The sequence below is a fragment of the Scomber japonicus genome, chromosome 3, assembly GCF_027409825.1.
Source record: "Scomber japonicus isolate fScoJap1 chromosome 3, fScoJap1.pri, whole genome shotgun sequence".
Classification (NCBI taxonomy): Eukaryota; Metazoa; Chordata; class Actinopteri; order Scombriformes; family Scombridae; genus Scomber; species Scomber japonicus.
In genome coordinates, this window is record NC_070580.1 from 21,279,280 (window position 1) to 21,307,076 (window position 27,797).

At 37.7% G+C, this 27,797-nt stretch overlaps 1 protein-coding gene across 1 annotated transcript; it reads left to right on the forward strand.

The window, feature by feature from the left end:
• The first annotated feature begins 543 nt into the window (after positions 1 to 543).
• On the forward strand, positions 544 to 26,795 carry LOC128356033 (sodium-coupled neutral amino acid transporter 3-like). Its single transcript, XM_053316462.1, has 17 exons — positions 544 to 797; positions 11,016 to 11,199; positions 11,567 to 11,587; positions 11,713 to 11,794; positions 11,906 to 12,021; positions 14,074 to 14,147; positions 14,688 to 14,780; positions 15,799 to 15,880; positions 18,605 to 18,687; positions 20,093 to 20,151; positions 20,522 to 20,698; positions 20,791 to 20,870; positions 20,955 to 21,055; positions 22,181 to 22,305; positions 22,412 to 22,556; positions 23,902 to 24,005; positions 24,142 to 26,795. Exons 2-17 carry the CDS (start codon positions 11,096 to 11,098, stop codon positions 24,244 to 24,246), a joined length of 1,551 nt encoding a protein of 516 aa, XP_053172437.1. The 5' UTR covers positions 544 to 797; positions 11,016 to 11,095; the 3' UTR covers positions 24,247 to 26,795.
• Positions 26,796 to 27,797: the final 1,002 nt, after the last annotated feature.

The window sequence follows — 27,797 nt, forward strand, 5'->3', positions numbered from 1 at the left end:
TACACAGTTGTTTGTCTGTCAGCAGTATTGGTGACCTTCTCACCTCTGTATTAAGTGTCCAGTAGTGTTGGAGTTGGGGGGACTGTGCACATTCCAGACTCTTTAACAGGTGCCAACTCTCAGCCTGCACCTTGCTGAGAGCTGCTGGATCAGATACACCATCAATGTAGGGGATTGCTTGAGGTGTGCTGATATAACATGGTGCATGTATGTAGCCTATGAGCAGAGGAAGGGAAAGCTTTTGTTGCAGCATGATAACAATGGCAATTTTCATATTTCTTATTTATTTTCATCCTCACAACCAATTAGGAGACAAATGTGTATCTGACACTCACTCCATATTGATAGTTTTTTACTTGCTCACTAAACCATCACGCCTTGTCCGTAAGGCATTTCCAGAGCCATGTATGCGCAAATCCTTAATGCCCATTAAGGATTTGCGCTTAAATGGCATGCCACCCCTGATTTTCTTTTCATCACCCTCTCTAACTATAGGAGACCAAGTGGTGAAACCTACAGCGAACAGGGCAACTATAGGTGGGGGTTTGCAAAGGAGGCGGACCTAATGCGACCCCCACAGTTGAGCTCCGAAGGGTTTTACAATGCCGACCATTTCTCAAAGCGCATTTTCAGTTGCTGACTTGGAGAGCGACGGTCCTATAGTGCGTAAATGCCCACGAATGTAACTAAATACTGTCTCCCTCACTGAGAAAAAGCAAGAAAACAGGAAGCGATTCATCTAATTATTCCCACTCATCAGAGGAATTAACCTGCACTCTTTGCGACAACATCATTTGGTAAGACTGAACAAATCTGAACAGTCAGAATTATTACAGTTTTATTTGCCTGCATAATGTTTGTTTTAAACTGGTTTCACTGATGGGTTAAGCCTTGTGAAACTGTGATTGAGATTCTTTGCCCATGGGAAATAGCCATGATTCATATTTTATACCTAAACGATCAAATGGCACACTTTAATGGCCCCTGTGGCTTTGTTTCCTATTGAGTGGTAATCAATGATAGAAGAATAGCATGTTTGATCCCCCTGCAGTGAGCGCCAAGTCCAGATGTCTCGACCATGTGCCTCAAGAAGTCAGTGACAGATTGTTGTCCATCTATTGTCCGACTCTTTCCTCATTTGAATCTTTTTTTTCGATTACACGCTGCAGGGGATGTAAAGTCAACAGGTAACAGCTGGATGAATAGTATATAACTTTTATTGGGTGGAAGTGTTTCCTAGTTTTCCTTGATATGTGTGGGATTATTTTATACAGGCGCTGATTCACTCATACTTAACTAGCCCATGTGCTATTTCTTTGACGCTTCCATAACGCTTAGTATGTGAAATATGTTCCTACAGTTTACTCAGCCCACACCTTTATGTGTTGGTGTTGCTTAAGGAGCACATGGCACCGACCGAGTAAAAGACGAAGACACTTGTAACAAAAACCTATGGCCGACCGAGACCCTAAAATACACAGAGCGATATCATACTCAGTGTAGTGCAACACATGAGTAGCATTCATGTTAAATAACGTTTCCTTTATTATTGTCGGCTAAACACATGTAGAGGAAGAGCACCCTTGTGGGAAGATAATGCTGCACATTGCCTGAGCCTATTACTGTGTTACTGTTATTGTTGCGTGCCTGGCAGTAATGGAGGGATTTAAAGGTTCCCTTCTGCATTTTTCTCTGAGTATGTCACCGAGAGAAAGCTCATGGAAATCTAATGTATGGTGTCAATTTCCTTGTATTGTGTCCATTTAAACGGTCTTCACACAGTGAATAGAGAAGATACGTATTCCATGCTGTACTTTGATCAACATTTGGTTACACATGATTGCATATTTATTTTTTTAAAGCTGATCACGATTTTAATTGTTCAGTTAATTGGCAGCTATTTCATATGACTGATTAAATGATTCATGTAATTTTTCTAACAAAATACCAAATATATCATACTTTAATGTTCTCAGATTACTGGATTTGCTGCTTTCTCTGTCTTTATGTCATGGTCAACTAAATAGGTTTGGGTTTTGGGCTGCTGTTCGGACCACAAAAAAACAAATAAAACAACTAAACATGTCACTTTGGAGTCTTTCAAAATTGTATAGACAGTTAATTAAGACAATAATATGTAGATTAATAGATGATTAATATAACTATCACTTGCAGTCCCTTTTATATTTATTTTTTTCAATACAGCATACATTCTTTCATGAGTTACATTATTAATTACGAGTTTGCAGGGAACTAGTCCTTTAAAGTCCACATTAGCCTGTTACTTTACTGTAAAAACTTCTGAAGTTATTCAAGGATTACATAGTTATAACAACACTTACAACTTTACAAAAATACTGCTGACACAACTCAAACTTGATCTAACATAACCTTTCAGGCTTTTTTTTTTTTTGTTTAATCGATGTCATGCATCCCGTTAGGTTACTAAAGGTTGTAAAAGCTGACAAGTGTGTTGCAGGTCACTAGTTTGAATATGTGACTGTTGTGGAAAGTGGTGGGTGTGGAAATGTAAATATTGTTATGCAATAACTGTTAAAATGGTGTAAAACAAGGTGTGTAACCTCCAGTTGCTTGAATGTAGGTGTTGAGTGGTCATCATGGGAAAACTGGGCTGTACTGATGAAAACATGAAAAATATCCCTCCTATTTTTATTATTATTATTATTATTATTGTTATCATTATTATTATTATTATTATTATTATTATTATTGTGGTTGTTGAAGTGTACCAAAAGATTAATCAGATTGAGAGATACAAACTGATAAAATCTCTCTGTGTAGGTGAGAGGGTATGTTTTTGACTTTGCCCCCTATTCTAAACGATAACACCCTATGTAGATTTCCATGCTGGGTTCAACATAGCAGAGAAGGAGCAGATAAGCCTGGCTGTGGTCAGTGACCCTGGCATGTGCAGTGATCAAAGGGGCTAAGAGCTGGACAGGTGCGCTGTGTGGAGGCCGATGCTTTATCCATGTGGGAAGCGGCCAGTTGTGTGCTCCTGCCACACTGAAGAGACTTGTGAATATCTGAGTTTGAGTCAGCCCGAGTGTTAAGTGTCAGTCACTCCAGAGGTTATTATTATCTTTTCATGGAGCCCATAATCTTTGGGCTTGAAACTGACAGTATCATGTGCTGTCTATTTATATTTAAGTCATTGGAAAGTCCTTTGTTGTTATTATGTATTGAAATGGATAAATGACAAAGAATACACTTAGTGGCCTAATCTACTCAAAGCAGTTGTCATAAATAATATAGCCTCCCTGTAGTAGCTCTGATCTTAAGGATGTTGTCTTTTTGAAAACTGTCTCAACAACTTATATTTGAGAGAGTTTAAACTAAAATTGATTTAGCACGTAGCTTTCAGCCTGTTCAAAGATCATCTTTAATGCTTCTTGATTTTATGCTCTTTAATGGGTCGAAAATGACACTAACATTCCCATATGAGTTTATTCCCTGTGGGCTAATGTCTGCCAAAATATATGCTCTCAAATCAATATATGCTGCCTAAAATATTCCTCTGAGAGTCATAGATTATTGTATTAGAAAACTCTCACATAGTAAATCACCATGTCCTTGGTAACCTATAAACTCCAACATGTACTAAATGTAAGCAGTAAATATTACCATTTCAAAATGTAAATCAGACCTGTTCCAGTACTTTATTTATAACCCCTTTTGCTTTTAGCTCACATTTTTATGTTTGTATTAAGATGTGTGAGGCTTTTCCTAACATCAGGAAAACCCCACATCAATGCGATTTCCCTTACTGTCGCTTAATGTTAAAGTCTGTGTCAAGGAAGAATAAATATGTGCCAAATACAAATCAGCCTCTGTCTTTGCTCCCAAACGCTGTGGGCGTGCCCGCCGAGTTCGATGCAATCCCGCGCCCTACCAAGTGTCACCTGTCAATCAAATTCACCACCTGTACCAGAAACATGGACGCTACGTCAGAGAACTTTCTGCTGCTAACTCAGCTGCTAGCCCAGCTGCTAACTTGGCGGGTAGCCTGGCGGCTAACTCGGCTAACTGGCTAACTGTAGACTGTAGTAGTAGTAGTAGTGTGTGCTGAATGTATTTATACAGCTACACCAGCAGGGGCAGGTTTATGCCAATAACTGCGTTTCAGACCCACTCACTAAATCCTGAACACAGAAATCTTGAAACACAGTTTGTGAAGCCTAGCTCCACAATTCAAATCTAAATGGTTGAAATGCTTTTTACACCTTTTTTAGAAATACATTTATGAGCTATTTAATGTGTTTCAAAGAAAATGTCTGAATTCACTTTACATGGTCTTTAAAGCTGCAGTTGGTAACTTTGAGGAGAGAGAGGACTTAGCATTAAATTTGAAGAAGTACAACTGTCAGATCCCTCCCCCTCCCTCTCCACTGCACTCCTGCCCTGCCTCCAAAGTCCCTCCCCCAGCGCGAGGCTGACGTGTGCGTGACAGCACGCGACCACATGCACGCGATCAGTAATACATGAACTACACTCCACACAGCTAGATATAAAATGCTTTACAGTGACTTTCACATGGCTATACCTTACCTAGAAACTCGGAGATATGAGCTTGACCGAGCTGGGGAGGAAGGGGGAGGGGGCTGTGTGCGTGAGCAGTGATTGACAGCTGTCAGACACTCCACCAGACACAATCTTGGCTCTGATTGGTTCTTTTTGTCCAGTCGCGGTGGATTCTGGCAATTTGCAGTAGGAGCAGTAGGTGGGGCTAAATGAGCCTGTTTTTTTTTTTTACAGATTACTAGTTTCATGTAATGCTGTCTTTACATAGTGACAGTCTTAGCAAATATGACAAAAAGTTACTTTTATAAGACTTACCAACTGTAGCTTTAAAGGATGATGATCCTATAATTTTCAATTTTACACTTTTGCAACAACATCTACCATTGTTACAATGGCGCTGATGGTAAGATTCTTCTCAAAATTGTCCACCATCAACACCTCTCATGTGATATGGTTCACTTGTAAACATTTTGGCTTGCAGACAACAAAAAGAAATGTGCACACATACATGGACTTGTCAAGTCTTCACTTTGTTTTGGATGCAATTTAAAATCACTGTTCATCTCTAAATGTAACATCTTGACGCTTAAGCACAGACCTTTGCTCAAATGTAAGAGTTGCCTGACGTGCCCAGAGATAAATTGGCCAGTACCTCCTGCTGCCAACTGTTGGTTACCAAGCTGTTTTTCTGAAAATTGTCCAGCAGCTTGTCAACACGTACTCCTAATTAATGAGAGTTAACTGGTTCCTTATCTAACATGGATGTATTTTTAGTCAACAAGCACAGGTACAAACACAGCTGCTTCTCACACTACTTTATGACCTTTCCCATCAGTTTCTTTTTAAATCAGAGGATGAAGAAAATGTTCATATAGTTCATTTTTAGCTTACCTTCTATTTAGATGCTACTTGCTTGGTTATTTCTCTCGGACGCAATGTCAATTAAAACATTTATAAATGTATAAACATTTTGCAACTTCACAAAGCTGTGGGGTTTTTTTTTGTATAATCAATTAAATTTGGGCAATGGCATTGGATTGCATCACAATGTACAGTACATTCCTGTGTTCGTGTCCACCTCCTGAACTCCAGCCATGATTCAGGATGTATCAATCATCACTGGTAAAATATAGAGTACCAGTCAAAAGTTTGGACACACGTTCCCATTCACATCAATGAGAAAGTGTGTCCAAACTTTTGACTGGTACTGTACATCCGTAGCGCTTATGGTTACTTCTCTTAATGGCACAACACAACAAACTTCATCAAGTTGTGCGGAAAACAGACACTTCTACAGCTTCCATAAGAAGTCATATTAACAAGAAGCTATTAATATAACATGACAAGGCAGATTGATTTTGCCCTACAGATAACCAATGAAATGACAGCTGACCGCAATATTCTCTGCTACATCCTTGTCTAAACACAGAATGTATTGGCTACTAGTAAAACAACTAGCCTCTGGTTGTGCCTCAGTAGTGCTGCTTCCTTTTAATGATTGTATCAGTGTGTGACAAGGAGTGAGAAGAGTGACCTATAGGAAGAGGCAGCATTGCAATCACTCCATGAGGAATTTAGGGGGATGATATTTTGTTAAGTGTACCGTAGACTGTGATAATATTGGATATCACTTATGTGCTGTGCCCTCATCTCTATTTCATGTGGTTTCATAATATTTAGTCAAGGCGGCTGAATGTCACTTAAATAAACATCCATTTTTAGATGTTTTATTGCCTGTCATGCTGAAGTGCTCAGCTAATCATAGACCAGTCAAGGCTGCTGAATACTGCACTATAATATCACCAAAGCTCTTCAAGGTAAGACACCAAACACATGTTGACATACATTTTATTTGCTTCACAGAATAGTGAAACCACAGAGCCAAAGAAACATGTATGCAATGTTGTTAAAAGTGTGTCCAAACGTTTGACTGGTACTGTATATATGTGTACTTCTATCATATTTTTGAAACAGTAGAGTAGTTAGAGTAGTTGTCCCTGTGTTGTTTTATCTATTTATGTACAGCACTTTGTTTCAGCTGTGGTTGTTTTAAAGTGCTATATAAATAAAGTTTTTTGTTCTTGCCACTATCAGATCATCTTATGAACCTGTCAGTAGAATAATACAGGTTTTAAGGGATATTTTTTGCAGAATTTCAACCAGCGCTGCATCATTGCAATGTGGGCAGTATATGCAAATTAATGCTACAAGGCTGAATATCGTGCTCTGGAGGAGTCAGATACAATAGTATGGTGGAGGAGGCGACTACCACAGCCTGACACACAAACTTATATTTGAGTATTTCCGTGATTTCTTAGGGACGCAATGCAATGCATTCTGGTTGTTGTAGGATTCTTCCTTAAGATCAATATGGGGAATCTACATCCTTTTTCTCAATAGTGAAGCTCATAGAACACCAATATCAAAAATAATTACACAGTTCTACTACATAGTTGTAGCCTACTAGCTTTAAGAATCATCACCTGGCCAGCGGCCAGAGCAGCAACAGCAAATGTGTGCTTCTTTTACCCATATATCTATATCTTTTACATGTCCAAACAGCGTCAAACTTGACACTGCACTTACTCGTGCCTATAGCAAGACACCTGCCATGTTTGAAATCAATTGGATGAAAGGTTCGAGACATATGCGAATAACAGACAGACAGACCTGTCTTTTATAGATAGATATTATATCTTTAATTTGATATGTTTACCATAGAAGTGATGGATTATGAATTGCTCTTACGATTTATTTTTTCTGGTATTTTCTAACATCAAAGTTCATTAGGACATTAGCCAATAGAAAGAAACGGCTAATTGTTTGTGTATTGAGTTATGAATGAATTGATATTAATTTATCTTCCTGTCAGAATAACCAATTTTACACAAATCACATAAGGATAATTTTATTAATGTCATAAGACACAAATATTTTAACAAATATTTATTACAAAAGTATAAATTGTCTCTTATAACAAACTTCACATCCATGTACAGCAAATCTAATGGCTGACAGTAACAGTAAAAGGTGTTTGCAACATTTAAAAATGTTATACATGAGAGATACCAGAATAAAACAATCCATTTAGCCCACTTCGCCACAGAGGAGAATATGTGATGCTGGAGGTGGAGGTCGATGTTACAGCACTCGAGCAGTATTGCTCTGTCCCCAACAGGCACGTGACCAAGGATGAGCTGGTGCTGCCAGGCGCTCTTGGCTGAACCTCGTGCCTGTTCCTGATACTCCCACTACAGGGGCATCTCTTCATCTACTTATGCTCACCCACTTCCCCCCACTTGTGCTCTGCCTACCCTCTTTTATGTCCAACAAGGGAAGAGTCAGGAACATTACATACATACAGTGTTTTAAAGGCGTAATGTTTTATAACTAATCTTTCACTTTAACGTTGAACAGATCATTGGTATTCTCCCACCACCATTTCAAATGTCATGAATGTCCAGTAACTCGGAGTAAGACTTTTCACTCTCATGCCCCTTCATGGGTGATTTGTTATATAACTCACTGTGGGCTCCAGTAGAGTGCAAGAGTGTAAGTTGACCCTCCTCCTGTTGCTCAGTAGAAGATACACTAATTGAGCATTTTCCCATATGGGCTTCACACATGTACTTATCAGATATCAGATAAATAGTTCTTAGCCCACAGGGGGTTATTTAATGTGTTATAGTGATATGAAACAGAATTATATTTACTGTATTATATTATATTATATTATATTATATTATATTATATTATATTATATTATATTAGGTGCAAAAAAACTAAACAAATCAAACTCAAATCCATCTAGCTAGACATTCAGCATCAGTCTTTCTCCAGTATATGGATATTTAGACCATTGCATCAAGCTAATTTTCTTTTTGGTTTATCCAAAAATGATCAATTTTTTTGGATTTTAAACTGTATTCCTGGCATTACAACAAGGAATTATATAATTTCAGCACAACCTCACCCTCATTCTGAGGGACTGAACTGTCCAGACTGGTGTTAGATAATATTACACAGCAGAAATAGTACCAGGAAAGTGTTTAAAGTACTTGTACGGCTACCTGACACTTAGTCTTTCCTCGGACTTTACGTCAGAGGCCCCTCAGTTGTTCCAGTTGTGTAAATACTGTTAACTTTGCCCTCTTGAGTAGGTAAAAACCGGGGAGCTACACTAGATCATGACCCACATTACACAGAATTGTTGGGTCAGCTTATAGTGAAAAATACCTGGTAGTTGACCTGTTTTTTTTTTACAGAGAACTGCAAAATGAATGACGTGGCCTAACAAGTCTTCTTAAAAGTCAAATGAACTCCTGGTAATGTTTTATTTCAGTTTAGTTTTCCTAATAATGTCCCAGGGAGTTTCTTAAAAAGAAGTGTGTGACTTAAGTTATTAGGAGAAAAGGAATTACCTTGGAAGAGTAACTCTCTTTGAACCCAACTGAAATATTGAGTCATTGATCCATTTATTGTTAAAAACTTTAATGAACCCTGTTTTTCAAAATAGAAGTATTTCAATAACAATAAAAAATCCACAGGATATTAAAGTATAAAAACACACCTCCTGATAAAATAAACGTCATTGGTCTCATGCATGGAAATTAGACACTAGTGTGTGGAAAAGCCAACATCATGAGCCTCCTACTATATTTACTGTAAATGGAGTGGAGCCAGACAGATCCACTGTTCTCTGGTTGTTTGTGTACAAAAACAGGGATTGGATTCTCCGAGGACACACTCTCAAAAAATGCTATCGATCAGCCTGTTTATCACTGATTCTACATGAATCATCGTAAATTTCGTCACTTGTTCTTTCTGGAAATGACCATTATCATCAAAGGCTGATTGCAACAGGAAGTATTGACATTAGCGAAAGGCCTTTACGTTTGTGTCTACATTGAGGAACATGATAACTTTGTGCAAATAAAGTGACTTACGAGATAAGCTGATGACAGTTCTCTTTGAAGGTTGATGTTAAAATGCAAATTTTTTTAGGTTTAAATAAGATCAATGTCCAGATTAGGTTTGATTATGAGAGCTGTTTTTATTGGCAGAAGTTTTGTGGACTTAGTTTTATTCCTTTTGGTTTTCTTTTGTAGCTACAACAGAATGGTATCAATGACCCTCTTTAGCTGTACAGTATGAATAGCAGTAACAGTGATCTTCTGCCAGAGAGGACATTGTGGACACAATTGGACTGCTGTACACTGGTCACAGCGGAAACAGGGAACAACGCACAGCATTGTTTCTGAGTTCACACTGAAATGTGAAGAGAACTTATCTTTGTCACTAGGGTGATAGAAGGCTGTAGATGGATATTAATAGTGTCTAAGCAATCATTAGGCAAATATCCCTACGTTATGTTTATGTATGAACCCCCATGCTCATCAAGGGAAAGTACTGTAAAGAGGTGTAATTATAGTACTACAGTAATAACTGTTTTACAAACTGTGTTTTCAGTAATTTGAGGGCTGTTGTTATGAGTGATTTAGCATTTGGCTTAGATATGTTGGGCTAATTTTCATCATAAAGACCGCTGTGCCATTGTGTAAAATCTGAGCATTAGCTATAGGAATCCCTGTGACGACAACAACTACCTCAAGAGCAAACAGAGTAAAAAAAAAAAATAGACCTTGACCTTTGACCGTGTGGTTTGGACTTGTTTTCCTTCCTGCTGAAGTTCTGAAAACAAAATAAAACAACAACCACAACAAAAAACAAAGCAAAAAACAAAAACAACACACAAAAAAAAGTAATAGATTTTTTTTTGGTTGAAATCATTTACAGCTACAGTACAGTATGTGCTATTCATGCCATGTATGTATTGCAGATGTTCGGGTGAGTGAATTGAATGAGTGAATAAATGAGGTCAGGTGTGTTGAAAGTCACTGAGTCAACAGTAGAACTGAATCATCACTTTACAGAAACATGCCAGGTTCACACTGTAACATTGTAAAACCATGTACTTTGAAATTGTAAATATTTACAATTGGACAAGAAATAAAAAGGCAATTACAATTTTTTAGTAAGACTTTACCATTTAAAAATTTAGCTAACGACTGTGTGAATAAGATTTTATGACATTTGATTGACAGTAGCCTGGCAACATAAGAAAAATAATCCCACAGTTGTCATCACATTTTATGTCAAATGTTGTTCAATCCCGATTTGTTCACAGAAGCATGTGACATCCTCAACCTCAAAATCACCAAGATGAGCACAGACAAAAAAAATCCCCAAAACTCCTAGAAATCTTTCAAAACTGGCAGCAAAGTTTTTGTTCACATGGGATCCTACTGCTCATAGTAAGAAGCCGACTGAGAGTTGTGTTTTCAGGACCTTTAAACACACTAACTGTGCTTCACATTTTTAATGCCCAGCGCACAGTTTGTTCATGGAATAATGTATCTTAAGCAAACAAACCCCCACATCTCTACATTTATGACTCTCCCTCTGCCCCCTAGATCTTCAAGATATTGAATGACTATAAAGGAACTACTATACTGAACATACACAAGGAAAAGAGTCTGGTACAACTTGGATAATGGAACCTGCTCAGTCAGAAATGAATATCTTATCCAATGGGAAAAGTCATGACCTTGGAGATGATGTGGGCGTGCCAATGAAGACGTTATTAGAAGAGGATCAGTGAGTATTCTTCCTTTATCCCACACACAGATGAATGGCTGCCTTTTGTTGCTTAAGTACTGGTAATTGCATTTTAACACAGCATGTGTCAAGTTCTTTCTGTTGCTTTCTGTATTAGTTATATTTGTGTGAGAACCACATCCTGGTCTCTTTTTACATGCATTTAGTATTCTAATGAGGATTTTTGAATGTTTTGATTTGCATCTACATTTGTCCCCGTGTTGACAATTTCCCATTAATAATGACTGGGATAACAGATAGATATGAGTGGCATACAGTATGACTTACTTCTTACATAATGTTTGCTTATTTAAATGCATGTTTACTTTGTTTTTGTGTTTGTCTCAATGGGTGGATCCTTACACAGAAATGGCACTCAAACTGTCAGGTATGTCAGGGTTTAACTGCATCTTGGCGTTTATGGAAACAAAGATTGTGTAGACTACATATGTTGCCATTTTTAAGCAACAGTTGACGAGACCATCAATTAACAGCCATAAATGTGTTTTCTAGATTTGATGACCCTGATGGATTGTTGGAGAGTGAGGAATTTTTGCCCAGTGGAGATGGAAAGAAAGCTATTCGATTCACAGATGTAAGTGAGAAAACCTACATTTACAGAAATACAGCAGGAGTAACAGGATACTGTTTGCTGTTTGAATTTGAAATTTAATGTATGGTTTGGATTTTTTCCCCTTCCCATTAGTTTGAAGGAAAGACCTCTTTTGGTATGTCTGTCTTCAACCTGGGTAATGCTATTATGGGGAGTGGAATCCTGGGATTGGCATATGCCATGGCCAACACTGGCATCCTTCTCTTCTGGTGAGTAAATAAGTACACTTAAACTCTATTTTAAACATGGTAAAAGTTTCAAAACTTGGGGTGAACATGTGTAGAAATGTCTTATAATAATACCCTTTGTTTATGTAGCCTTTGGATTTTGTAGAAGTGTGTTGAAGGGCAGCTTCCTGGAGCAGAGTGGGCTCATCAGGAGGGGCTTTGATAGTGCCATCAGGAACCAGGGTGGTGCTAGCTACTTATAGGTGATGGCATGACGCCTTGTAACAGATCCCATAATATTCATACCGATTTTCTCAGGCTCTCATCCCTGCCCTCGCTACCACATGCCAACTCCAGAAAGGCCACAGCCCAGAATAACCAAACCTCCAAGCCTTGTGTGAAGTGTCTGGATTGCTCATTTACTTCCTTCTGCTCCATGCAGACTGCTGCTCTCAGACCATGACCTTGCTGTCGTCATGTAGTCTGTATTTATGTAGCTAAAGAGAGCAAGTAGCAGGGCTGGAGTAGAAGATGGCTTCAACGTTAAATGCCTAAGTTTTGGAAACAGGAAGTCAGTTCAAAACTAGATCTTTCAAAACTGTCAATTAAATTCCTGTAGGTATTGGGTCAGTGATATTACAGTAGAAATAATATAATTGGTGACTTCTGGTTTGATGTAACCAGATCATTCCTAAGGAGATGTGACCTGCAGTAGCAGCAATTACAGTAGCCTAAAGGCACTTGTTCAGCTTTGACTAGGTTGCTGTAATTACTGTGGTAGCATTGTACCTGAGTTTAAAAGGTGGATGGTTTGACTGCAGTCAGAACGCCGCTTCACTCCCTTTGGGGTAGGATGCAGTGTGGAGGACAGGACAAAACCGAGTCAGAGCCAGAACGCAAGGCAGATGCAGGATCTTAGGAGTTGAACATTTTTTAACATGGAGTAGAGTTTCCCCACTGACAGTACAGTGACGGTGTTTTAATTTGCCTGGACAATGCTTGATCTAGTCAGAATGAGCTTTATTGTCATTGTTCAAGAAAACAAAATATAATATATAATATAACACATAAGGTTGATAAAAAGTAAGCACTTAAAACAGACCATTACAATAACTTAACATGAACCAAACAATATGTTTAGTTGTGGCAAAGGTTAAAAAAACCTATAGTATAGGCAATGTTATTCGTATAAAGATTATTCACTGAACGTATTTAATACTCAACAGTGTCAGTTTCTCTATGATGTGGTTTCTCTCCAAAGGGGGAAATTGGCTAGTATCGTGTCATTATTTTCTATTTCATCAATATAATCTGTTATCATTGTTTAATGCATTAAACACCATCTTTCATGCATAAAATCCAATCTCCTTTCTTGACTGTTCAATCCTTGATGTCTTTGGGATAAAATACAGCAAGCGCCTCTTTTAAAAGCTAGAGGTAGAAACATTTAAACAGTTTATACACAGTCAAAGTTATACCACCAGTAAGTGTTCAGTGGAATCTAAGGGTTTGGCCTCCAGCCCTCTGCCTACAGACACGGGTCAGATGGAGCGATCCTCACCTCAGTTGTGGTTACAGGGTGTTTATCTATCCAGAAATGCTGGTTGGAAAAGGCCTGGGAAAGGTGATGGATTTGCAATCCCCCTGTGACCCATTAGGAATGCTGAAAAGAGAGCACTGTACTGACTTGCTTAGGGCTCAGTGCTTCTGTAGGAGGGGTTATAGGAAATAACAATTTCATCCATGTGTAGGACTATTCCCTTTCATCAATGCAGAACATTTATATTTTATTATGAATATTATTATAATTTGGAGAATGCCTTTTCCTGCTTCATGCTAAATATTTGATTCAATAGTTGGTATACTGTTACAGCAATAAACTTATGACAAAGTGGAAAACCTGTCTAATGAAAAGACTGTTGTACATCTAAAAATATACACAATACATACAATACACAATTTAATGCAAAGGGCTAAGTGTCATAAATAAGGGAATGAACAGAAGAGTACCCGGCTTATCAACCTTTAGTGAAGTGTAGAGTGTGGTGAATTGTAACATTTATTTATGACTTTCTCTTTTGATTTATGTCACAGGTTTCTTCTCTCTGCAGTAGCAGCCCTGTCATCTTATTCCATTCATCTAATGCTCAAATCCTCTGGCATTGTGGGTAAGCCTGTCCATGACGCCACCTGTTGAAAAGAAATAGTAGTTTTATATCATACAGTACAGTCACCCAATGATATGAAGACTTGATCTAAAAGGTCTGTTATTTCTGGATATTTTATTATATAAAAGTGGGGAAAACGGTTAACCTGAGACACAGAAAAACAGACTGCTTAGGGACCATACAGCAAAAATTTTGAAACCATGCCTGACTTCCATGAGTGAATCACTCACTGTGGCATCCAATTATATTAATATTAAATTGTTGTTTACATAACAGAATTATTAGTTCTAATCAAGTACTAGTACTTACTCTTATGGTGCAGAAAGACTGTATGAAGGAAAACTAACGAATTCTATAATCCAATCGTGGCAAAGTCTATAATATCTAGACATATTTTAAACAGTGAAAATGACAAATGGTTATGGGTTTACCATCCTTTTCATATTTTTACTTTTTAAAAGATGTTTTACTGTGTTGATTTCGAGAGTCATCTCAGCAAACGTAACTGACTGGATATCATTGTTTGTAATCTACTTTCAGGAATTCGTGCTTATGAGCAGCTGGGGTACAGGGCCTTTGGCACCCCAGGAAAAATGGCTGCTGGTATAGCAATCACCCTGCAGAATATTGGAGGTGAGGAGCCACTGTGACGTTGTGTTCACAAATATGTCAGCAAACTCCAAGTAACAGCAAACAATAATTATACGCCATTACACAGCTTAGAGTTTATATCCCCCCTCATCCACCTAAATACATGTCCATGTTTGCTTTACTTAATTACTTTGGCTTTTATTCTTGGGTGTATATCTCTATAAGTAATCAAAATGGACATGTTTTAAGACCAAAGACCAGGAGATCTGATGGCAAACTGAGAACAGCTGTTTCACAGGCTGGCTATTTCTGACCTAAGTTTTGAGGGACACAAGGTATTTCTTTGTGCTTTTTCAGACCCAAGTACGTGCAACTGCTACACATAAATTAAGGCTGAGATGATCACGTACTTGTCATATGATTGGTTCACTGGTGCTACTAATCTACTTACCAGGGCCATAGCTAGTGTTATTGAAATACTGAAATCAAGTCCCCATAACATACTTTAAAATACTTCAAATGTGGAATTAGTTGTCTAAACACAGCTTCAAAGCCTTCTTACCAGAATCTGGTGGGAAACTACTTCTTTGCTCATTTTTCTTTTGTTGGTCTAAATATTGTCACATTTTAAGGGATTTAATATTGCTGATTTATCCTGACTTTTAATCCCTAGTATGCATAAAACTCTAAAATCAGTAGAAATCTACATTTTCCATAATGCATCTACGCAGCATCTCTCATTAGACCTTATAAATGCACACCTCTTTTAAAATTGACATCATTTGGGTCATTTTTTCCAACTTTTAAAAACTCACTCCACAGGCACAAGCCATTATACTGTGTACACAGGCTGAAAAAACTGGACTCTGGGATTGCTGAGTCACAAATGACAGAGGACCTTACCCCAGGCCCAGTGCTCTTAGTGGTAGCTGCCCTGTCACTTACATAAACACAGGGTGATAAGTATTGTTGTGACACAGCTTTGCTATTGTCTATTTGTTCTATATTTGTTCTGTCTTGGCCACACATTGTCATATGTTCTCTGTCTTATCTCTTTCAGCTATGTCCAGCTACCTGTACATTGTGAAATCTGAGTTGCCACTTGTCATCCAAGCTTTCTTGAAGGCAGATCCCAGCTCTGAGTGAGTATTATGATTTATGTTTATTATATATGTATTTATTTACATCATCAATATCTCTGTGCTGCTTGTGAATGGGCGTGGGTCCCACCTGCTGTTGTTCCAGACTATAGACACTGTGTGTAGGGTCAAGGGGCCTGTGAAAGACTTGGGGCAATGAATTATCAGTTTGCACCATTCATTGATTCAGTGTGGGGATGTGATGAAACTGGAAGCTTGTAATTGGCTGAGCAATGAGAGTGGCATGGTTTGATATGTCAGTTATGTATACACACAGCATAAACCCTCACTGCTGTCAGCTGTGCCGGCAAGCTGCATTCACTTTAGAGTCATGCCGTAGACACTCAGAGTAAGGCCATGGGGGGCTTAGGTAGATTCCAGCTGCCAGTTCAAGTCTAAAAACAAACTTTGTGATGAAAAGGGAGCGGTAGCCACAGCTGTAGCATTTCCTACTGCAGTCTGTCAGGCTTGCAAGATTTAGAAAGGAATCACAACTCTTGTAGTCAGACAGCCATGTCAGTTACACAGCACAATTTGTGTTAATCAGCCTATAGATGAGATATCTATCTAAGTATAACCTGTACCTTAACCTGTCTCTCTTGTTGTGTCAATGTTGTGTTAATGTTGTCTGGTTTAGTGTTTTTGCCATCTTATGATGTGCCCTTCCAGCAATTCTTAAATGTCGGACTAAGGCCTCTGAAGGGCATGTCATTACCCTTTATCACTGATTAATTTTGGACTGGAATAGGCTTATACTAATGTCTGTGTTTGTGTGTATTTATGTCAGGTCAGAGGCTTAGCTACAATTGATATTGGCATATGAAGTATCATGACTCATGCTCTCTCTTTGTGTTTCCTGTCACACATACACCCCCACACACACCCCCACACACACCCCCCAAACACAAATAACAGCAGCAGGTGGTGTGAGACAAGTGCCAAATTCCGAGGCCAAGCATAAGGACAGGTCAGCTGAGAGCCAGCTCTCGATAACCGAGACACAGACTGTTAATTTCCACTTGACGTGCCTCTTGCTGTTCGAATCCATCGCGTCAGAAGAGCAGAGTGGAATGAGGGGGTGGTGGCAGGGCTTTATTTATGACCTGTTGCTCTTAAAATAAAGCGCAATGACGTGTGGCTGATGGACTGACTGTTACCTTTCACTTAAGATATCTTAGAGAAAGATAAAACTTGTTTTTAGCATACAGATCTATGAGGATCATCAGGTAAAATATACTGTTAGCAGTGGAGTCATAGCATGATTACACAAAGAGAGGCCCTAGAGACAGACTTAAGTCACACAAATGAAAACTTGACACATGCAATACTGGATTTTTGTGGTCAATACCAACATTTAGGAGAACAATATATTGTGTGATTCTTTTTATATATATATATCTTTAAAACACTAATAGACAGCAAGAGGCAGGTTTTGCATAGCTACACCCTGCATTTTCTGTTGCCACATGGGGTCAGTGAAAACCAGCAAACACAGTACTGACAGATCAACACTTTAAGTTGCTTATGTTGATGTCCAGTAAATATATGGAGCACTATTTGTAGGCCTATATTGGAATCCTTTGTGTGCCCACCTTGTGAATGTGCATTATTCACTCTCCTTGAATTTAAGTTTTTAGAAGCTTAAAAACAGTAAGACTGTACCAAAACAATGAGCTAAAAGATGTTAAAAAGTTCCATATTTTAGAGCTGAGGGAAACCGCAGCACAAAAGGATGTTCACCATCCCAACTTAAATAGATATTTTTTAAAATTCTGTTAAATCTGTCCAAGACAAACACAAAACAAAATAAAACAAAAATATTTAATTGGTTTTGGGTTGAGAACCACCCTTTGATGACACACCAGCCCCCTGTGTCTTTTAGTTAAGTACAATGTTTATACTTCTACTTTCCATTGTTAATACAGGACTATGCTTATTATTATATCATCCCTGGAAGATGTCTCAGCACTGTTGTGAAAGTTCAATGTTCTCAATGACTTGAGATTTGACTTAAGATACTTTTAAGACTTAAGACGTGACTCTGAGTCAAGACTTAGATTTCCCTCAAGTGACTTAAGACGGGTCTTAGACTTACTTACCCCAATACATTTAAAAACAGCTCAAAAGTCACCAAAGCCACAGCACTTAACATGTGAAAGCTGCTCATCCAAAATGAGGTCACTCTGACAGATTAACACAGGACACCATGACATGAATCGAGTCAATAGTGAACCGCTAACTGCATGTAAGCATCTACTGCAGGAGGGACTGTAATGGCAACAAGCTGACACGGATAATATTTACTGAATTTTTCAAAGTTATGTCATTTAGGCTCCAGTGTGTCCTCGACTTCTGCAACTGTCACACAAATGGTCCATTATGTAAGAGTCTTTTCCAGTACAACTGTCTGGAGCAACATAAGCAAACACATTTTTTTCCACAACCTTGCGGCCAAGGATGTTCCCAGCAGGTTGCTGTCGGTCTGGCAACACGTCAACCACTTGGACCTGTAGATTCTTAACAACCTGATGTCATTCACACAAGTACTCTCAGACTATTTTGTGACATTACAGTTATACTACAAGACCAAGTTACACCCAAATGTGTAAACCAATTTCTGACCATCTTACACTTTCCACTCTATTTTCATCACTGTCTCTCTGTGTACTGTGTTTCTGTGCCAGTGTTTGAAATATTGAGCTCACTAGACTTTTCTTCTCCAAACAGTCTGTGGTACTTGAATGGAAACTACCTGGTCATCATGGTCTCTGCCAGTGTCATCCTGCCCCTGGCTTTAATGAAGCAGCTTGGTGAGTAAAAAAATGTGTGTGTGTGTGTGTGTGTGTGTGTGTGTGTGTGTGTGTGTGTGTGTGTGTGTGTGTGTGTGTGTGTGTGTGTTAAAAGTGGCTGGCATGTCAAATAACAAGGTATGTAGAAGTAATCCCCGTGAGCAAAAAGCTCAAAAAAAACTTCAGACTGCGCTGAACGCAAAGTTTCAAACAGTTTTTTCTACTTTCAGCCCAAGCTGACATGGGCTCATGATGGATTTCTCTATATAGACATCTGCTCCACACACAGCGTGCAAGTTCACTGCTCCACTCCACTAACGTTATGGTGTGTCCATTGCTTTGGGGGTAGTCACACCAATGTATAGTTGTAAAGCAGGAAATGTTGGGTTTGCATCAGTGGTAACTTTACACAACTGATTCGTAAAGCTGGCCAATCAGAAGGGGGGCTGAGGGGGCATAAAGGGTCAGTATAAGGTAAACCTTTTTAACTGTGAATCATGCAAAGCTACTCTAGTGGAGCCCCTCAATAAAAATGTAGAGTTGCAATTGACCATGACAAGTCCTCTTTGAAGTTGTAAAGTGATCATTCTGTTTCCATCCACCTGAAATTAACTATAAGACATTTTATGCCTTTGTTGCAACCTATATATTTGACTCTCAGACTCAGACTTTTGTTATATGTTCAGGTTATATGGATGCGTCACAACTTTCACTAAAGGGACTTTTCCAAGAACCTTTTTTGGAACAAATTTTCTTGCATTTTGACCACATCCACTTTTGGTTCTGTGTTGTTTTTTCTGCCTCCTTAATATTAGTTACTGATGTCCTTGCATTTCTCTGGCTCTTTGGAACATTTCTTATTTTTACTCAACAGACTTACACAACTTTTAGATTAGTTTGTGTTACTGAGTTAATTGTGCTTTAGCTCTTTTTTTCCAGTATTTTAAATATTTTAATATTTTACTCAAGTACATTTATCTAACATGTTGGCATGTTGCTTTTCAAGTAATAATCTTTCAACTCTCTGACCTATTAATTATGAAGTTTTATTTTGACTTTGAGCCAACTTACATAATGACATTTTGATGGAGTATTTACCTCAAAGTCAAGTAATTAGTGTGTGTTTTCATCCCATCACTGGCAGTGGAAGCAGCAGGTGCCCAATTAGAAATCATTTTCCCTGAGATGAGATCCTAAGCTATTCATTACTCCAAGAAATAACCATGCTGTTTCTTCGCTCAATGTGCTGCAAGGTCATTCGAATGGAGTATTTTGGGGGATGTTGACTTTTATTGAACCTATTGAGCCTATTGACTATTTCTGTAACTAATAGATTTTGCAATTATCTCAAACAACACGAGGACCAAAGGGAGAAGTTAAAGTTGAGGAGCTGTGACATGAAATGTCCTTTTCTTTTTCTTTTCAGGTTACCTCGGTTACACCAGTGGTTTTTCTCTCAGCTGCATGGTGTTCTTTCTCACTGCTGTAAGTTGTTCCAGCTCACATACAGTGGCACGTCATTACAGTGACTCTTTAGAAGGAGCCTCATTTGTTCTGGCATGCCACCTTGGCACATATCATATGTACTTTCCCACCCTTGTCTCTATTTTCAATGGTATGTGGCTTGGTTTGACAAGGCAAATATAAGAGGTTCTTAGTGACATCAAAGGTTGAGAGTAAAACTTAAGTACTTTGAAGCTGAGTCACCCTAATCTGATGTGAAATGGCCCTTTTTTGAGCTTGGTACCAATCGCTGAGAACTCATGTTTGCTGACTCTGACACGTCCTGCTGTCTTTTCATATTTTCTTTGATTAACCCCGTGCTTTTCTTCCCTCCTTTCCTGTCTCTCTGCAGGTTATCTATAAGAAGTTTCAGATTCCCTGCCCCTTTGAGGAGTTCTCAGTCAACAGCACCTCTGCGCTCCACAGCCTGAACATCTCAAGCCACAGCCTTGAGCACAACAGTGCCCTAGTTCACGAGGACGACGACGATTCCCACTGTGGTGCCCGCATGTTCACCATCAACTCACAGGTAGGCCTTCACAACTGAGCTGAACATACAGTTAATTCTTCCTGGGCGTCTCAGTTGCACTGTTAATCACAGAAAGTCGTGTGTTTCTTCAGACAGCATATACCATCCCCATCTTGGCATTTGCCTTTGTTTGCCACCCTGAGGTCCTGCCTATCTACACTGAGCTCAGCAAGTGAGTCAACCATCTGTAACCTGCAATATTTGATAACATATCAGTGCAGAATGTGACATTCAGCCCTCAACTGTCTGATTTCAGTCCAACAAAGAAGAGGATGCAGCAGGTGTCCAACATCTCCATCTTGGTCATGTACACCATGTACTTTCTGGCAGCTCTCTTTGGCTACCTTACCTTTTACGGTGAGAGAAATTATCCCTGGCTCCTCTTATGAAGTTCATGTTTATAATATTAAGAAATTAATACAAATGTTCATGACCAAATCAGTATATTCAGTGCACTGATAGATATCGCTCACTGTCACAAGATACACAAGAGGAAATGACAGGTAACTCTTTAGTACTAAAAAAAGAATACTTGAAAGCTGGAGCACGAGACTTTGGTCTCTCCCTTCTGGCATTGAGGGGTGCTCAGCTGTGATTGCCTAACACTGGCATGCAGCACACTCTCATGTGCACCCCAAATGACACACAGACAGGGCTGCTAAAAATGGATATGTTCTTATACTCCACCGGCCCATTAGGATTCGTCCCCATATGCCCAAGGGCCACTGGTTGTAAGTTACTGTTGCGCTTGTAAAAAAAATGGTGGATAAATTGTCAGACAACCTCCATAAAATGACTCATTTCACTATTAGAATTGGATCTACTTAATTCGATAATATTTGGAAAGTCTACAAAAACCGCATGATTAATGGCGAGGAATGTCATGCCCAACATGAAACTTAAAAGCTCTTAAATGCAACAAGTAACTCTGAGCTTTTGAAAGACTTCAGTATTAAGGTTTCGTTTTCTAAGGGTGGCATGCTTGCTCAAAAAGTCTATTATATATTGTATTTTTCTGACAAGCAATGTGCATGTCTACTTTTCTTCCTGTACACTGAGACATTTCCCACACATGTGACCATATCAGACAAAATGTAATATTGGCCAACTGGTAGAATCTACATTTCTAATACAGTTGTAATTTATGAGACTTTTACAATTTTGCATAAAATCTTGCAGAAGTTTAAAAAACAAAATTGTATTCTCAGAAAACAGATTCAACTCAGATTTATCACTCATTTACTAATAGATAGTTGACTGATTGTATGTTTTGCTTGGTGTTGTCCAGTGTTTTAAAAATATACAAGGTCATTCATCTGAATTACAGAAAAACAAATCACTGAGCAATGTTAGTATTCACTTCTCTTTTACACAAGCTCCCTCTTGTGGTATTTGTGTGTTATAATAATAATAAACCTGTCCTACAAGGTATTACTGAGTGATGTTCACATGAGAAAAAATGTTCTCTTTATATTGCTATAGGCAAGGTGGAGCCTGAACTGCTGCACACTTATAGCCGGATTGATCCTTATGACACATTGATCTTGTGTGTGCGAGTTGCTGTCCTTACTGCTGTCACACTGACTGTCCCTATTGTGCTGTTCCCTGTAAGTTTGGGCCTTATTGATTTATAATATGTAATGCTCAATGGAAAAAGTACTGTGGTATTATTATATAATTTAATCTTCTCTTTGTTTGTCTGAAACTCCACAGGTGCGTAGAGCCATCATGCAGATGTTATTCCCCACCAAGTCTTTCAGCTGGTTGCGTCACATTGCCATTGCTCTGGTTCTGCTCACTTTAATCAACCTGCTGGTGATATTTGCTCCTAATATTCTGGGCATCTTCGGCATCATTGGTTAGTATATCATTGAGATAGTATCAAAAGTATGTTCTGGAGATGCACCTATACCTATACTGATATCAGATATTGTTCCAGTACTGACTGGAATAGCTGGATTATGTATTGGTGACAATGGGCCAATATGTATATATTTGATATAAAAGCATTGTTTAAGTGAAGGCTTTTTTTAGAAATGAAAATGATCCCTGTCCACACAGTGAGGTATAAAGCTTATTAATTAAACACTGGTATCAGATTGATACTCAGAATCGACCAATACCAAAAGCCCGGATAGAGATATCGATATCAGGACTGAAAAAGTCCCATTGGCGCATCCCCATTTCTGGTTAGTGTACAGTGAAGCGTTTTGTCTTGTAATACACAAAATTGTTTAAGGCAAATCATCATGGGCCCTTTCAGTCATAAGCTTCTTCTTATATTTAACAATATTTTTAAAGAGGGTTGTCAAAGAAATATCCTCCCTATAAAAAGATGCACTTGAAAGTGTGGCAAACATCCTATCTTATATAAATAATTTTTAATTGAAAACAGCTCCAGACCTCATTTATCCACCTCTAGGGATCTTTTGGACTATAGGTTGCATTGTCATACAGATGCGTTTATGGGTTACTTATTAGTCTCTGTTAACAGACTGAATCATCGGTGTTGGATGTTTTTCTTCCTGCCACCAAAAACATTAAAAGCAAAACCAAAAAACATGACCAGTGCAAACATGACAAATGTTCAAACCGATGGTCCGTGTCAATATTTTTGTCACAATCTGTCCTCAGAGTGGAGGTCATGTTTTATAGGTCATAAGATGAAAGTGTAAAACATTTCCGTTAAAGGAACACAGAGGGCATCTTCAAAGCAGAGGTTACTTTGACAAACGTGGGAGTGTGTACAATTCACATTCCAAAACACATGAATGTATGGCTAAAAAAAAACAATAATAAACTTTGTGTATTTTAAATTTTATTTACAATGCAAGCTCACTGCAGTTTGACTCAACTTGTCAACAATTTGACTTTGGTGAATAATCAGTAGCTTGTTTGTTTACATTTCCTCCCATTTTTCAAATAAAATGTGTTTTGCCAGAAGATTCTGAGCTGTGTTGCAACAGTGTTATCTGTTGTAAACTGTCATGAACAGTGTCTACTTCCAGCTAGGAACAACAACACATTTTGAGTTCATAAAAAATTCTGGGATAAAATATATACAAACAGATGTGATCCTGAGTATTTTTCAGACAAAACTGGTAAAAACTGAAAATGATGAGCCATCTGTATTTGCTTATGTGCCATTTAAAACTGAAAGGGCTTTATGTTTTTTGACAAACCCATCTGCTTTATCTTTACAGGCGCAACATCAGCCCCTTGCCTCATTTTCATCTTCCCTGCTGTCTTTTACATCCGCATCGTTCCCAAAGAGGAGGAACCCATGAGCTCTGTTCCCAAGATACTGGTGAGTCATTCAAATTTCTCTCTTGAACCATTCATTATATTAATTTGTTGGTCAAAGTTTGTGCTACAGGATTTTTTGCATACTACAGTTGAGTTCTTGGTAATTAAGCCTTCTGTGTTTTTGCCCTTGCTCTAAGGCTCTCTGTTTTGCTGCCTTGGGCATCTCCTTCATGGTAATGAGTCTGAGCTTCATAATAATTGACTGGACAACGGGGAGCAGCAACGCTGGTGGAGGCCACTAGATCCTGCTTCATTATGTGTGGGCTTAGGAAAGGGGTGAAAAAAGAACTGGTCAATGTAAAGGGCGCATTATCACCTCAGTGGGAACACACTACAGGGCTGCCAAGCATAGAGCCTGAGGTTTGATAACAGTACAGAATATACAGTTAGTTTGAACAGTTGGAAATCACACCTATATTTATCAAGTTAAATTAACATTTTTATTATAACTTAACACATATCTGAACAAAATCCTTTCATAACAACTTTCTATAATTCTTAAACTTAAAGAAATGCAATAATAATGTAGTGTTTTCTGATTTTTTGATATCATCTGATAGTGTGACTTAATCTATTCATGATGGTGAAATGGTTCTTTCCTGTTACTTCTTTATTTACCCACAAACAATTGCAGCTGGTACTGTACAGAAAAATGTTGGCATGATTGTTTGGTAGGCTAGAGACAGGAAAGCTTTATTATATACCTTTACATGTGAAACAGCCAAATAACTCATAAATTATTTTCATGCAAATATTGTTTTCCATGAGACGCACAAGTAGAGGACAGCCAAGAGTGGGGAAATAGTCAGAGAATCCCACCCTGTATCAGAAGGATTGTTTATCATCATGTAAAATAAGAGCAAGAAAGAAATGTTCAGAATGCAGATGACATTTCATTTTCATGTTTTTTCAATTGCCAGAATTGGTATGTACTGTAATATTACACAGGCTAAGCTTTGGTGAAAATAGATCAGATAACTCTTCAGAAACCTTCGTGCCTTTTAGCATTTTGGAACAGCGCACAAACACACAGTGAAAAAAACAGGAGTTTATATTTATTTTGCTACTACATCTGTTCTTTTTTAATTAAAATGGATTTTATTTAACAACTGTATATGATGATGATGATTCAAATACATAATGTATTATTTCAGTTTTTGTTTAAGCTTACAGTAGTATAGATGATGGGAAGTGTTACAGACTGACAATATTTTAAAATACCAAAAACTGAGATTTTATGATTTGATGTATTAGCACATACATACCTCCCTGTGACATTGAGTATAAACCAAGTACAGTTCAAGTTTACCCTCATATTTCACCATGTATCCAGATTCTTAAGCTCTTAAATTGTCATTCTCCCTATTTTTAGTCATTAGACTTCTATAAACTCAGAAATAATTCTTCTGATACTTAGATTGGATGAAAATCCAAATTGAGCATGCCATATTTTTGAAGGCTACTTGAAAGTAAACTACAATTTAAAGTGTTAGTTCACTGAAATTACAAAAAAAAAAAAAAAAAAAAAGTCTCTGTAGTAGGTGAAAAATATGGTATCTTTGGGGTAAACCAGAAAACATGGGTTAATTATTTTTTGGAATTTCGAAAACCCACAGTTTAACAAGCCACTCTGAATAATTTGTGATATTGGGGTAATGGCATTGCTGTACTGGTTTGTTATATTTTCTTCTCCTTTCACAATTGTTGAATATTTAGACCTGCATGTTGTTTTTGTCCAGTCTGTCCTGTAGTTGGCATAGTGACCTGCACAGTAAGAGATTTTCCTTTTCACACAGTCATACAGTAGATGTTATTGTAATACTGTACATCTGATAGTGACGTGTATCAAAGTCCCAATCTGTGCTGTAGTTATGTGAATATTGAATTAGTATTGTGAAGTACTTCTTACAAAGACATGACATAATGTTTCAGACATTACTGTTGTGATGTCCAGTCTCTTGTGTCATATTCGTTTTGAGCTTAATTGAGATATGTGGATGATTATTTTGAATTTTCAGACACACAATAACACTGACAAACTGCATATATACTGTATATGTATTTTGTATAGATTATAGTAGCATTTCCATATGTAGAAATGTAAACAATTAAGTTTTAAACAGTTTTAAACCTGGTAAGAAACTTCAGAAACGTTACAACAAATATTTGCTGCTTTCACCCAAAGATGGTTTTATATTGTATCACAGCTCTCAGGCTTTAAAAAAGACCTGTGTGAATCCTTACTTCTCTCATCTTATTTATATATGTAACTCTATTTTGTGTTTGTTTAGCCGTTTTGATTCCGGATCAAGGTATTTTTTATGGATAAATTATGAATGACAGCAGGAAGAATATTTAGTGCACATATCAACTTCCGTCCCTTGCTTCACGTATTCACTGTAGTTGTGGTGTAGATGAAGGTCTTATTTAATCATGTTTCTTTCTTCACGTGAAGGGATCGTGCCAAAGTAACAACTTACTACCTACTGTTCTAAAATGCCTTTAACTTATAAACAGGTACCACAGATGGATTATGTCAATGATGCATTTTTCATGTACCTAAACAAATTGATCAGATATTTTATTATAGCTGTTGTTCAAAATCTCTGGAAATGACACAACTATAAGTAAATAACAAGGTATATGAATTTTGGTGAATAAGATGTGGCTTTATATAAATAATGTATATAAATGTAAACCTTTTATATTTGTGATGCATATTTACAGTAGCTTGTAAAGTGTACATAGCAGGGACAGTTTTAGTTTGGCAATAAAATAATTGTAGATGTTTTTACATTGTCTCTGTTGTCATCATTTTCCCTTTGATTCTAATGGATACTTATATAAGCAGCACATATATCTGGTTAATGCATTATTCAAACATACTAATGAACAACAACTTACCCTCAATAATTTGAGTTTTGTGAGTTGTTAAGTCAATTGTTTTTTGTTTTTTTTTGGTTTTTTTTACAATAAAGGGACATTTGTGCTGTAGACATATAGAATACAATATACATATGATATACAATTACATACATATAAATATATATACACAATACACATATATTATTGCACCCAAACACACACACACACACACACACACACACACACACACATGCACACACATGTATGTACCAGGTTTAAAAGAAGAGTTAATTTATACCTGGTAAGTGTTCTTATCATATCTGTGAAGGCTGAGCTGTGTTTACAAAAAAACACCAAACCTTAACCTATGTCATCATGAACCTTCACCACTGACCTTGTTGTGTCAACATACTGCAGTTTTTTACTGTAACACATCAACAACTAATTCTTTTAAATGTGTTTATGGTCAAAATAGCAGGGAAGACACAAATGTTAGTGTATTTCTGGCACTCCAATCTTAAATTTCCTGTTAGATTTACTGATTCATAACCAACAAGTGTAGCAGAATATATCTGGGTCTAAAAGAACAAAGAACATTTTTCATTGAAGACATTATATCACTGTATCTTTTACAAGTAGAACAAAAAGGACAAACTAAGGCTAACCTTAAGGCCACTGTCAAAAAATTAAGGTTTAAAAATAGTCTAAGTTTAAATTATATTTTCATTCTTCAACAAATGCTAAGAAAATGTCCTGCTGAAACGAACCTTAATCACAAGCAAATAATTAAGCCACATTATATTATTCATATTTTTTTTGACTGTGTGTGTATCTTTGAACTTTGAACTGCACTTCTGGTATGAAAAGTGCTATATAATAAAGTTTGTTACCTATTAACTGCCAACCAGAGAAAATGTCTTGATATGTC

Bases quoted from the DNA above. Each gene is read 5' to 3' on its own strand.
- LOC128356033 (XM_053316462.1), top strand. From the start codon at position 11,096: ATGGAACCTGCTCAGTCAGAAATGAATATCTTATCCAATGGGAAAAGT. The intron at 20,152-20,521 runs GTAAGTTGTTCC...GTCTCTCTGCAG, and splicing joins TGGTGTTCTTTCTCACTGCT to GTTATCTATAAGAAGTTTCA. The intron at 22,306-22,411 runs GTAAGTTTGGGC...GAAACTCCACAG, and splicing joins TCCCTATTGTGCTGTTCCCT to GTGCGTAGAGCCATCATGCA.